Source organism: Lactuca saligna, chromosome 3 (genome assembly GCF_052625555.1).
Source record: "Lactuca saligna cultivar CGN05327 chromosome 3, ASM5262555v1, whole genome shotgun sequence".
Classification (NCBI taxonomy): Eukaryota; Viridiplantae; Streptophyta; class Magnoliopsida; order Asterales; family Asteraceae; genus Lactuca; species Lactuca saligna.
Genome location: NC_136419.1, coordinates 141,452,632 through 141,466,509, shown reverse-complemented (window position 1 = coordinate 141,466,509; position 13,878 = coordinate 141,452,632). Strand labels below are relative to the sequence as shown.

General features: G+C 34.5%; 1 protein-coding gene across 1 annotated transcript; it reads left to right on the top strand.

Annotated features, from left to right (window-relative positions):
• The first annotated feature begins 12,823 nt into the window (after positions 1-12,823).
• LOC145037318 (uncharacterized) lies at positions 12,824-13,335 on the top strand. Its single transcript, XM_078985953.1, has one exon. It carries the CDS (start codon positions 12,971-12,973, stop codon positions 13,175-13,177), a length of 207 nt encoding a protein of 68 aa, XP_078842079.1. The 5' UTR covers positions 12,824-12,970; the 3' UTR covers positions 13,178-13,335.
• The last annotated feature ends 543 nt before the right edge of the window (positions 13,336-13,878 follow it).

The following is a 13,878-nucleotide window of genomic DNA, read 5'->3' as shown; positions in this document are numbered from 1 at the left end:
GGCTATCTTGGATGGTGGGCAAAAGTGATCAATAAACTCTTCCTTCATTCTGGCCCAAGTAGTGACTGACCCGGGAGGAAGTGATTTGAGCTAGTCTTTAGCAGCACCCTTGAAGGTTACCGGAAGCATCCGAAGCAGCTGAGTTTCGCGAGTGACATTTGGAATGTTGAAGTAATCAGCAACATCATTTACTTCATCCAAATGTTTGTAGGCATCTTCATGATCTTTCCCGTAGAAAGGTATTTCCTTGAGTGAAGCTAGGATATGACCTTTTAGCTCAAAGGTGGCAGTTGCGGGAATTGCGGGTTGCACAAGTCCCGGGCCATGGTCGTCGCGCATCCTCTTCTTCCATTCTCCCATGGGAATTTCATCAATGTTAGCCATAGTGAATGCTAACTCTTCCTCCGATTCGGTGTCTTGTTCGTAAGTTGCCTCGTCTTCTTCCTTGGTTTCGTATCTAATCTCTTCTTGAATTGGCTCTTCAATTATTAAGGAAGCGCTTGATGCTCCTGATTTGCTGCTCTTCTTTTTCCCGAAAACAGTCTTCAAGTTAGACAATGGTGATTTCTTTGGTGTGCTTGAACTCTCCACGTCCTTCCCTTTGTTTCTTTTCAATTCGGATTCGGGGTCTTCAAACGGGGGTACCAGTGGTGTGTTTGCTCCTCTGGTCATGAAAGTCCTGAAATTAATCAAATAAAAGCGTAAAAAGAACAAAAAGATTGTAAACAAATAAAATAAAAAAAATTTCTAAATAAGCTGTTACTCGCCGAGTAGGTGCGAGTGCACTCGGCGAGTATCAGTGAGTTTTCAAAAAAAATTCTAAGTTTTTAACCTAACTAAAACAGATACTAAAACCTAATTACTAGTTACTAAATTGCAATAAATGAACTTTATGCAAGTAAACTCACACAAAGGATCGAAAAAAATTAGGAATTAGCTTAATTATTTAGAACCGTTCCCCGGCAACGGCGCCAAAAACTTGATGTGTGTAAATTCAACTAGTTTTATCCCTACTTTTTATTAATAATTTGAGCACACAAAGGCAGTGAACCTGTCCTTAAGTGGTATAGATTGATAAGTAAGGTATCGAACTCAGGAAACGGAAATTAAACTAATAGCTAATTTTAACTAAAACAAATAATAAAAGTAAATGGTTTTTCTCTAGTTTTGCAAGACTAGAAACTTAAACAAACTAAATTTAACTAATTAACTAAAGCAACAACTATTCACCAAATTTGATAAAGATGTTTCTATTTAGGTTCAACCAATTCACTCCTATGATTATTTAAGTTAAGGTAGATTAATTGCTATTGGTTACCAAAGATAGTAGTTAGGTTCACGTTCATTACTCCTAACCCTTAGACAATTAACTAATTTAAGCGTTGATCAAGTGTTTAAACTAATTAATTCTCTAGATTAATTATTTGGATTAAATAAGATTTGTAATGGTCAATTAAGTTATTAATTCAATTAACCTCTTGTTGATGGTTTCTCAAACAAGCTCACACATTAATCTTCCTATTTTCTTATTAATCTTAGTTTCATACTCATTACTTCCAAGCATATGTTTTAGTATTCACATAGACATACGAGGTTAACAATTAAGTGATGTTCATGCAACCTAATTGCCTTCCAATTAACAGAAAATAGTAGTGATTAACACATAAGGTTCTTTAACAAACTTAATTTAATAAATCACCAATAGACAATTAAGAAAAATTCAATAATTAAACCATAGGAGTTCTTTGGTATTCCCCAAACAGAAACAAAAACAAGTTTAGCTCATAGTTGCAGTAGAAACAAGCATAAAAACAAAGTTTATGAAAGCAAACATGTTTAATTCCTAAGTCTAAGGGGTAGAATCAACCTAATTACTTGAATTCTTCCAACTCTTGAAGCTTAGGGTTCTCCAGCGCCTTCTGAACCTTTTAGTCGCAGCTAATCCTTCAAAATTCGCCAGGGGTTCTGTTCCATGTGATAGGGATTCGTCTTTTAAAGATATCCCAAAACAGAGGGTACTCGGCGAGTAGCAGAATCAACTCGCCGAGTAGGTCAATACTTATCCGTCTCTAAATCAGCAGTCGTACATATCTCCTGGCATCTCATCCCGTACTCGCCGAGTAATGCCGACCTACTCGCCGAGTAAGTCTCTATTTCCATTCTTTAACCTTCACTTGCTTTCCCTTTTCTCCTTTTTGCCTCCAAGCATATCTTTTGGACTGAAAACACAATTCAAAGCATTTTAAGTACCTTTTGTCCATATTATTCTCATAACTAACCAAAAATAACCAAGAATATATGTTAAATAATTAACTAATTATGCACATATCATATATATATATATATATATATATATATATATATATATATATATATATATATATATATATATATATATATATGTTAAGGATAAAATGAGAACATCTAAAATGTTGAGAACACATGAAAAGTTCTAGACCAACCATTTTACAAGGATATATTAGTAATTGCGTATTTAATTTAAATTATAACAAATCTTAATATCCTAAATTTTAGCAATATTAATTAAGTTACTTAAAATAATAGATTAGCCGATGGTTATTTTACTTTTTTATTAATATATGACAAAAATATTTTTTATTCATTTTTGTTAAAAAAGTTATTTTTTGTAATTTATCATTCATCGGATATTATTAATTATAAATGAGTAAAACACGTTTGTAATTATAAAACTATAAAGTTGTAATCGTAAATGAATAAAACACAATTTAAAGATAAAAAAATTTATTTATAAAAATGTCAAAAAAAAAAAAAAAAAAAAAAAAAAAAAAAAAAAAAAAAACTCTATTTATTATTAAACTTTGTTATATTCATAAATAATATTTCTAAAGATTGAGTTTATACATTTATTTACTTATATTCATAAATGAACATGCTAATGCTAGTTTTATACATTTATATATGATTATATTCAACAATGATTAACCCACTCCAAAGGAATATATTCATAAATTAATATGCAAATACTAGTTTCATACATTTATATATGATTATATTCAACAATGATTAAACCACTCCAAAGGGAGAAAAAAAAATCTTGAAAAATTAATTCATATGTCAGCGATTTTCTTGATTCGGTTGCAACCTCCCTCTTCTATTTGGATAAAAATGATTGCTTGTATAACGAGCACCAGTGATACCTTAAAAGTGATTGCATTCCTTTTTCTTTGATAAATACTTATAAAATGCCAATAACATGTAAATACAATAAAAAGATCAACAAAATATTAAAATGAATGATTAGTAGCAAAAACATGTGGTGTTATAATCATAAATGGTATGATTATAATCGATTTTCAAATCATTTATATTACCGATAGTTATAATTATAAATGATTACTATCAGTGTCTTCTAGCACTGTTGATTGTTAGGGGCTTCAACTCTAAAATCGTTTCTATCCCCTCGCCCTTCTCGATCTCACTTTGAATCCCCCTCATGATCTCCCCTATGTTTTCCAATTTAAGAGAAAATGAAGCCCATTATTGTTGAAATCGTGAAGATCCAAAGAAAGAACCAATTGTGTAAATAACAACGTTTCGACTAAGGAGGAGGCTCGATAGTGGCTGCAACGTGAGATGTGATGGTGAACATATTCGGGTGGTGTATGGATGATGGAGGCGGATCTGTTGATGAAGTCCTAGGTATCCAAAGGAGAAAGAAAGAGACGGGAATATGAAAGGAAATAGACGGGAGTTGAGAAATTTTAGGAGTTAGCTTAAGTTTCAATTACTATTATACCCTAATGACAATTTTAAAGTTACACTTTAATTCCTGTAATTTTAAGAATTTACATAAATGGCTCATTTTATAATAACCTTAGATTTAGTTTTTTAAATGGTTCAAATAAAACATCTATCTTGAACATCTATCATTCAAATCAATATGATTTAAAATAAAACATCTATCTTGAATCATATGGATTTGATACATTCATAATTTTTCAACTTATGCTAATTAATTCAATGATTAATCAAAATATTTATCCTATATGAGAATATTATTTTCATGTTAGATTACTTACATTTGGTTTTTTTTTCCTTTTGTTTTTATTATCAAGATTCCATGAAAATGCAAAAGAATATAAATATAGAGAATTATAAAGTAAAAAATGAATACATGTGATTTAAGGTATTGTATATGTAAGTGTGTTTTATTTGGTAATCTTCCACTACTAATATCCACATATAATATTGTATTTTTAATTATTATTTTCAATTCATTTTCCCTTACCTTCTTTAAATTTCACAAATATTTTTATGATTGTGCTTAAGTCAAAAGAAAATGATGATATATTTTTAATTTCTTTGTTACAATTTTTGATGTAGAATTATGGTATGTTTATGTTGTATATATCATTACATATATTTCTCATAATTTTCTAAATATATTCATAATTTTTGTGTAGATTTAAAACTCCATTAACACCTTGACTTTTTTTTAGATTATAATAATCACATCAATTCACAAATTATGTTACACTCAATTTTCTAACATCTGGTTTTTTTATCGATAATATTTTGCTAGATCATGACATACTTACAAAATAATGTTTATATGTAATAATAAAAGAGACAATATGGTCAATTAAAATTCATATATTTTTATTAACTAATGAATTAATTAATTAACTTAAGTTGAAAATTTGTAAGACTTATGTAGTAAAAATATTTTAATTAACGAATCCATTAAATAGCATAAAATGAAATGTTGTGGGGGTTTTATATGAATATAGTTTATATATAGTTTGAATAGATTAAATAAATAAACAAATGAGTAATTCTTAAATTAATTGAGTTTAAAAATACTTAAAAATAATATTAAATCAAAATTTCTACTATATTATTATTTATATGCAACCTATGGATAAATATAATCAAAATTATACTATTGAATATATGTAGTATACTATAAGTCTTAAATGTCAAATTTTCAAATAAGTGTTAAATGTCAAATTTTCAAATAAACATCTCTTTTATCATATTAGTTATGTTTAGTAACATATATGTCTATATTTTTTGGAATATAATTTTCTTTCTATACGACGTGCAGACATACAGGTGTTCGAGTAGTATATAGAATATAGACAAAACTTCAAAAATGGTCCCTGTGGTTTCTAAAAATATCAAGTTTAGTCTCTAAGTTCAAAAAATCTCACAGATGGTCCCTGTGGTTTCAAAACTATTAACAAATGATCCTTCCGACTCACTCCGTTAGCATTTCACCGTTAACTCATTTTTTAATAAAATATTGCAGGGGTAATTTCATCATTTAAGCTGTAACCTTCTCTCTTTAATATGAAATGATTACCTGTTGCTTGCACATCACTACCCGTCCCTCTCCCAAGAACATAACTAGTTACATCTTTACTCATCGGGTTCATTCCCATTGTAGAAGCAAGAACAGAAATTGGGATTTAGGGTTTTAAGCTGCAGGAATTGCAATGGTGCTATCAATATGGTGTTTTCGAGAAAAATTTGTAACCGTGGAGGACTTGGGAAAAAGATACGGTACATTACTACAACATAACTTGTTTTTTCTTGGTCTATTGTGTTGACGTAAGGAAATCATTGATTTTAGTCTTTTTTTTTTTTGTGTTTCAAGAAGGTTATGATAACTATTTCACGTTGAAGATACACTACAGTAGTGTATTCACCAAAGCACCTGGAAGGAAATACGTTGATGGTGTTGTAGCATATGTAGATGATGTTGACACTGATTTATTTTCAGTTCATGAGCTTGACGACATGGTTCGAGAACTAGGGTACAAAACTGAGCAAACCCTTTACTACCATTTCTGTATCCCTGAATACCCTTTGGACTATGGCTTAATGCCTTTAGGTAATGATCAAGATGTACTTAAAATGGTATCATATGTCCCTAAACATAGACTTATTAGGGTGTATATTGAAACTGGTCACACAAGGATAGCTAGTTATTACAAGTCTCCTTCTAAAGTTGTTATTGAAGATTTGGAGCCTGATAGTGTGTCACATGAAATGAATAGAAAGAAACCTTGTAGGAGAGAAGCAGGATCATGTAGTAGAAAGCTTGATCTAAACAAGTCTATGAACCCTGATTATGAGCAGTCACAAGTGTTAGATGTTGATGAAGGCCATGATTACTCAAAGAGTATTCTACCATTTATAAGGTCACAAGGCAAACAAAGTCATGTCATTCAAGAGGAAGTGGTGAATCATGAAATTGAAACTCAAGAAGAAGTGATCACTAGTGCAGTTGAAACTGAAGAACCATTGGGAACTTACCATGTATAGGAACCAAGCTGCCAAGCTGATGATGGAGCTAATACTACAGCAGTTGATGACTATGAACCATTTATAGAGGATTACTCACTTTATGTTGATTATGATGCTGATTTTAATGTTCAAACTTCATTTGAACAACCACCAGAGGGGGATTATCTAGAGGGTATGGTGAGTGATGATAGTAGACAGGCTTTCTACTATGAGAGTGGCCATGGTTCTGAGGATAGTGGAGATGATTTTGATGACAATGAATACAATGTGGATGAGTCTAACATACAATTTGATATAGATGTAGACATGAGTGAATTCCATAATGTTGTTGATGTAGATGAACATGGAATCTTGAACAATCATTCAAAAAATGAAGGGATTGACATGGTTGATGATGAGTTGGAAGTTATTGCCACTGATGATTATCAATTTGTAGGATTTCATGAAGATGATAGGAAGATATTGCTTAAAGAGTTGAGTAAGTCAAGTACATGCTCACATGGAGAGGTTCATGTTAAACCATTTCAGATTGGCCAGGTCTTCAAAACCAAGCTTGATGTTAAAAACTACATGAACTCACATGCTGTAGCAACCAGGAGGTCTTTATACCTAGCCAAAAATGACAAAATCCGGATTAGGGTGAAATGTAAAAGTGTTGTAAGTAAGCCTTCTAAAGTAGTTGGTGGTGGTGGGCCCGCAACTAGAAGTAGGGCAAAATGCAAGGGTAAAGATGTAATTGCCAATAAAGGTACATGTCCATGGGCAGTCCAAATATCGATGGCTAATGAAAATCAAGATTGGTTGGTGAAAACAGTACTGGATGAGCATAAATGTTTTCAAACAAGGGCGGTTAAAGCTTGCACTTCCATATATGTAGCAAACTTAATTGTTCAACAAACATAGAGTAACCCTAAAATTACAGTGAAAGCTTTACACGAATAGTTGTGCAAGAAACTGGAAGTAGGTATGTCATTGCAAAAGGTTTCTAGAGCAAAGTCAATGGTTGAGCATATCATTAGTGGGGACTACCAGGTACAGTATGGATTTTTGAGGGATTATGTGTTGGAGCTACTCAACACTAATCCTAGTACAACAGTTCGAATTGATGTGTATCCAGAAACCTCCCTGTCTATTACCACAAGAACTTTTAGAAGAATATATGTCTGTCTAGGTGCATTGAAGCTAGGATTCAAATCTGGGTTAAGAGATTTTCTAAGTCTGGATGGTACTTTCATGAAGGGCCCTTACCCTGGGCAAGTGTTAACTGCTATAGGGTTGGACTCAAACAATGGCATATACCCTGTAGCATATGTAGTGGTAAAGAAAGAATCAACAAGTAGTTGGACCTGGTTCTTGGAACTGTTAGGAGAAGATCTGGATCTGGGACCAAATTCAAACTTTACATTCATTTTAGATAGACAAAAGGTATGTATCACCTAACTTTTTTTATTACCTTTTCTAAATACATTTGGTTAACTAATGTTGCATACATTGACTTTTGTTTAGGGAATAATACCAGCAATGGAGAAGGTATTCCCTAGTGCAGAACAAGGTTCTGTTTGAGGCATATCCAGGAAAACATGAAGAAACAGTGGAAAGGGAAAGACTTAAGTGACCAGCTTTGGGAGTGTGGTAGAGCAACAACAGTCAATCATTTTAACAGAGCAATGGATGAGTTAAAGAAGATCAATGAAGAGGCTCATGCTTGGGTGTGTAAGATCCCAACAAACACTTGGGCTAAATCTCACTTTAGTGGTGAGTTTCTAGAAATTTATTGAGAAATGTTAATCTTCCCTGTTGTGTGTTTACTATATGTGTAATTGTCTTCTCTTAATATCTATTATTCAGGAAGGGCACATATTGATTGTTTGTTGAATAACCTTTGTGAGGTATTCAATTCTAAGCTAGATGAAGGTAGGGATAAACCTATTATCACTTGCTTAGAGTATATTAGAGAGTATCTCATGAAGAGGTTATGTGTGGTGCAAAAGGAAATAGATAAGTGTGAAGGACTTCTAACCCCTACTACAACTACACTGTTTGAAAAGATTAAGACTGATGTAGCAAAGTATGTGACTAAATACAATGGGGCAGGAAAGTACCAAGTGGCAATCACAATGCAAGACCAGTATGTGGTAAACTTGAATGATCATGTAACATCCGAAAAATACACCCAATTTAAATTTTTCAAAACAACCTGATTTTCATTAAAATGTTTACAAAAAGGTTTTCAATACAAGTCATTTGAGTATTCCCAGAATCACATTGCTACAAAATCATGAGGAGCGGTACGATCACGCCTTCGCCTTGCCACAGTCTCCTGAAGAACCTGAAAAACATTAAACCACAACTGTAAGCCCGAAAGCTTAGTGAGATACCCCCAAAATACCAACCACGTATACGCCCTTCCAGGCTACGACCTTCCGGTCCAAAACATATAAAACATACATAACATAACAGAACATAGAACAGCCATGCATATCGGGACTACCGTGTGACTGGTCCGCCGTATCGGGCCTTCAGTCCAACGGATCCATCCTTCGGGTCTAGTCATGTCCTTTGAGTCTATAGTGGGGTTGGTCCGCCCGCATCGGGCCTTCAACCCACCTGGTCCACTCTCTAAGTCTACAGTGTGACTGGTCCGCCCGCATCGGGCCTTCAGTCGGCCTGGTCCACTCTCCGAGCCTCGGCACGTCTGGTCCACCCTCGTGGGGCCTACAGCCTATCCGGACCGCTCGCTGGGCCTTCGGAACAACCGGTCCGCCCTGGGTATCTTGGCCTACAGCACAAAGCAGGACCCGCCTCAACCCATCTCCAGTCCAAACAACCATGTGCACAAAACATACATTCATATAACAGTCATAGTCAACAAACCGAACAAGCAGATCACATAGCATATCATTACCCTAACCGGATTACCGACCTAACCGGTCACTAGCATAGCATCACTCTGTATATCGGGAAAACTGACCTTAACAAGGCCTCCTAGCATGAACCATCCTAGCTACCAGGATGCAGACACATCAAACAATAACATAATAACCATAACCGAATCTCAATACAATAAAGGGCCGGCCTTGGTGCCTTAGACCCTGTTGATATAGTGAGGATAACTCACCTCGAAACTGCCGGCTGAAAAGATAAGATCCCGCTGCTCCGAACTCTGGCACGAACTCCTCTACTAAACATCAAAACATACAACTCAATAAATACCCTTAATTACCAAAATACCCCTGGAAGACAACTGGTCAACCTTGGACGAGTCAAAGTCAACCCCTGACTGACCCTACTCGCCGAGTCATCCCGATGACTCGCCGAGTCCTCATGCTCAGAACTTCCCTCAATTAGCGACCCAACTCGCCGAGTCACCCCAAGACTCGTCGAGTCCAACAACTCTGAGTCCACTCGCACCCAACTCACCGAGTCATCCCTTGACTCGCCGATTCATCGACTCAACCAGAAATATTGGGACTTCCTCGACAAGACTCGCCGAGTCCAAATGGACTCGTCGAGTCCAAGGCCATCTTCAACCTACTCGCCGAGTTGTTCTTCCAACTCGTCGAGTCCCAGGCCATCTTCAAGCAACTCGTCGAGTCCACCCATGTGACTCGTCGAGTACCACCGTTCTGAATCCACACAGAAGCATCTCAGGCCATGCAATTGATCCAAAACATAGATCCAACCTCCTACAGTCCATCCATCACGTAAAGTGGCAAACTTTACGTGAATCTAACGAGATCTAAGCCATTTTCACCTTAAAACCAAGGTTTGGGACATGGTGACTTCACTAAGCACACAACACAGGAACTTTAATGCACTCTAGGCCTTCAATATTCCAGATCTGAGGTAGCAACCTCAGATCTATTCTCCAAACTCCAAAACATTCCAAGACATACTCCCCACAAACCCCAAAATGAAGAAACTAGGAATGCACAGCCTAAGGACGAAGATATTACCTCCAAAAGAGGCCTCAATAGCAGTCAAACTCGAATCCAAGCAAAGCCCTTTGATCCAAGCCACTTCTCCTTCAAGATCTCTTCAAACAACACCTCTCCAAGCTCTAATTTGCTCCACAAATGATCTCTCCACGTATTTAGGGTTTCTGGAACTCAAGGGGGGAATAAGGGAGGCTGTGGAGGAGTATAATGCTCTTTATATAGGGCTCAACCCCGGAATTTAGGGTTTTCTCCATACAGCACCTACTCGCCGAGTCCATCCCATGGACTCGCCGAGTAGGCCACTTGACACGCGACCATGACCGCGACCTGACTCGCCGAGTCATCCATGGACTCGCCGAGTCATCCTCTAAAACTTACACTTTCAGCCCTTCAACTCTACTCTTGCGATTCCGGGATGTTACAGATCAAAGTTGCAGTTGTAGGTTTTGGGAGATTACAGGTTTCCCATGTAGACATGTTGTTTGTGCTATATGGGACAAAATTGAGAATGGTGAAAATGCCCCCACATGTTGATGAATGGCTCCATCCTTGCTATAGGTTATCAACATGGAAAGACATGTATTTCACAAAATTGATCCATTGAATGGACGTGCAATGTGGCCTAAAAGTGACTACTTATTCACTTTACTTCCACCAAAACATAAGACGGAGGTTTGTATTTCAAGTACACCAAATATATAGTATACATGTGAACATGGAATGAATTCAATTTTAACTATAGTATATCAATATGTGTAGGTTGGGAGGCCTAAGAAGAAGAGAAAGAGGGGTGTTGATGAGCTAAACAGCCAATCTGGTAGATTGAGTCAGAAATATTTGGCAGTCACTTGTTCAAAGTGTCATAACAAAACGCACAATTCCAAAACATGTAAAGGGCAGGGAGGCAGAGGTGAAGTTGGAGGGGGCTGAAAACTATTTTTTAGTAGTTATTAGGATGCTTGTGTTGTAGGTCTTTTGAAACTTAATTCATGTGTACTTGTTTGAATATGTGTTAAGAACCTGAAAACTTTGCATGTAATGCTTGTGTTGTAGGTCTTTTGAAAACTTTGCATCATGGTTGTGTTAAGAACTTTATAACTTTACATATAATGGTGTGTATGCACTTTTTGGTAATGAATTAATATGTTTTGTGTACTACCCTTCACAGATCAATTAATAACATTGTACATTTCAATTGCAAATGAAAACCATCTTAAATATGCATTTACAATACACTTAACAATTGCATTTCAAAAACATTCAAGAAATTGAACAATCAACTATAACAAACTACATTCCATTACCATTACCATTACCATTACCACTCAATTACATATTAATCTGATACATAAACCAAATACAACAACACTTCCAAAACCACCAACATAAACAGAAAACAAAAAAAAAACTCTTATCCGATTAAAATTATAAAATAAAAAAATGAAAAAAAAAAAAAAAAAACCTGCAATGGTTACAAACCAAAAACCAAAACTCCATTACCATCCAAACCTTCACAAGATACTTAGAGATTAAAATAATACCCAAAAAAAAAAAAAAAAAAAAAAAAAAAAAAAAAAAAAAAAAAAAACACCCATGAACAAAACAACATCAGTTGGTAGTTCCACAATTCTGCACTTGCAATGGCAACCCTCTCTTCCAATCGATTCATTGATCTTATCAAACCTGGAATCACCACCAATGCCCTAGCACACATAGGAGGATCAGACCATCGAAGGAACCCACATCTTCTACAGTTCCAAAATTGTCTTCCAGGGTTACAATCCATCCATGAAGTGATCTTCATTGCTTCATTCCCACATCTGCAAGTCACCATCTTTGAATCAGAAGCGATTGGATGTCGTGAATAGTGCAACGGTCAAGCAACAGTGGAAAGGATGAGAGATGACGACTGATAAAGATAAAGGGTTTGCCCAAAAATCGGACATGCAATTTCTTTTAAAGAGAGACGGTTACAACTGAAATGACGAAATTACCCCTACAATATTTTATTAAAAAATGAGTTAACGGTGAAATGCTAACGGAGCGAGCCGGAAAAATCATTTGTTAAAAGTTTTGAAACCACAGGGACCATCTTTGAGGTTTTTTGAACTCAGGGACTAAACATGATATTTTCGGAAACCACAAAGATCATTTTTGAAGTTATGAAATAGAGTATTAACGTAGTATTATTAATCACCAAAAGAAAACAAAATACTAAATAGAATGATAAAGAACTTAAGTAATGTTCATGGGACACGCTTTCTCACCCATGTGCATAAGTATTGATGTGTCTCGTCTGTTCCATTCTAAGCAATTATATATTTTTGATTATTCTCTTTCACTTCTTCAACAATACAATCAATAAAATACTAGGAAACTCTGAAAAGGTACTAAATTTATAAATTAACTATATTAATTAGAAATTGAGAATTCTTTAATCTTTAGTTTATGATTTTTATTTATTCAATGCTAATTCTTTCAATATATGTTTTTAATCACGAAATTGTAGAAAATGACAACACTACTATCATTTTCGTGACCATCCATATATTATAGTTATAAACACTTAAGATTTTAATCCAATAATTTATCACCCATGACACCTTGTTCCTTATCGTTATAGCAACAAGACACTTGGGGCCAAATAGAATTGTATCCAAACTCTCTAATACTTGTGCACATAAATTTCAATCTTCTTCTTTCAATTTTTGTCCTTGTTTTTTTTTTTTTTATTCAAGATGCATGATTGGGCTGCTCCGATCATATCTGCAGCGTTGTTTGCTCTTTTAGCTCCGGGACTCATTGTTCAAATGCCAGGAAAAGAATCATCGGTTGGTTTTATGAACATGAAGACTAGCATGATCTCCATGTTTCTACACACAGTTCTTTATGGTTTGCTTCTTATTTTGTTTCTTGTAGTCCTTGATATACATATGTATGCTTAGGTATTAATATTTACCCGAAGAAACCTCATCGTTTGTTGTTTTAATGGTGATTTACTTAATTACTTTCTTTTATTAGCCACTCGTTGATGGTTTTTTCTTATGTTATATGTAATTTACATGAATTTGGAAGTTTGAAATGAAATCAAAGTCTATTTCTACCTTTTTTTCACCACAAAAAAAAAAAGGAAATTGAAGTATTTAGTATTTAGAGCATCCATAATCATGAATTCAATGAAAGAGTTAAATGATGCTAAAAGGAAATTGAAGTTTCATTCATTCAATGAATGAAACTTGATTATTGTGAGATGTTACCTTGACATTCAATAAATTTGGAGTTAAATGAGAAAAGTAAAAGTTTTTAATTTTTACATATTTATTATAATATAATTATATTTTGTAACATTTCATTGAACTTTATAGAGTTTAATGTATTGTTGGGGAAAAAAAAGTTGTATAGATTATAGAAAGATAATATGATAATCCGTTAAACTATATGAAATTATTGTGGATACCCTTAGCTGCTTATGTGTTTTGGATATACTGCCATATGTTTGTCTTTCCGATCCAACTTTCAATTTTATTTTTGGATTAAAAGAATTGTTACATTATTTTTCTTTGTTTTTTAGTAAGAATATTTATTGTGTTAAATACTTAATTGTAAGTTGTTGTTTATTTGTTGACTAACAAAATTGTTGGCAACT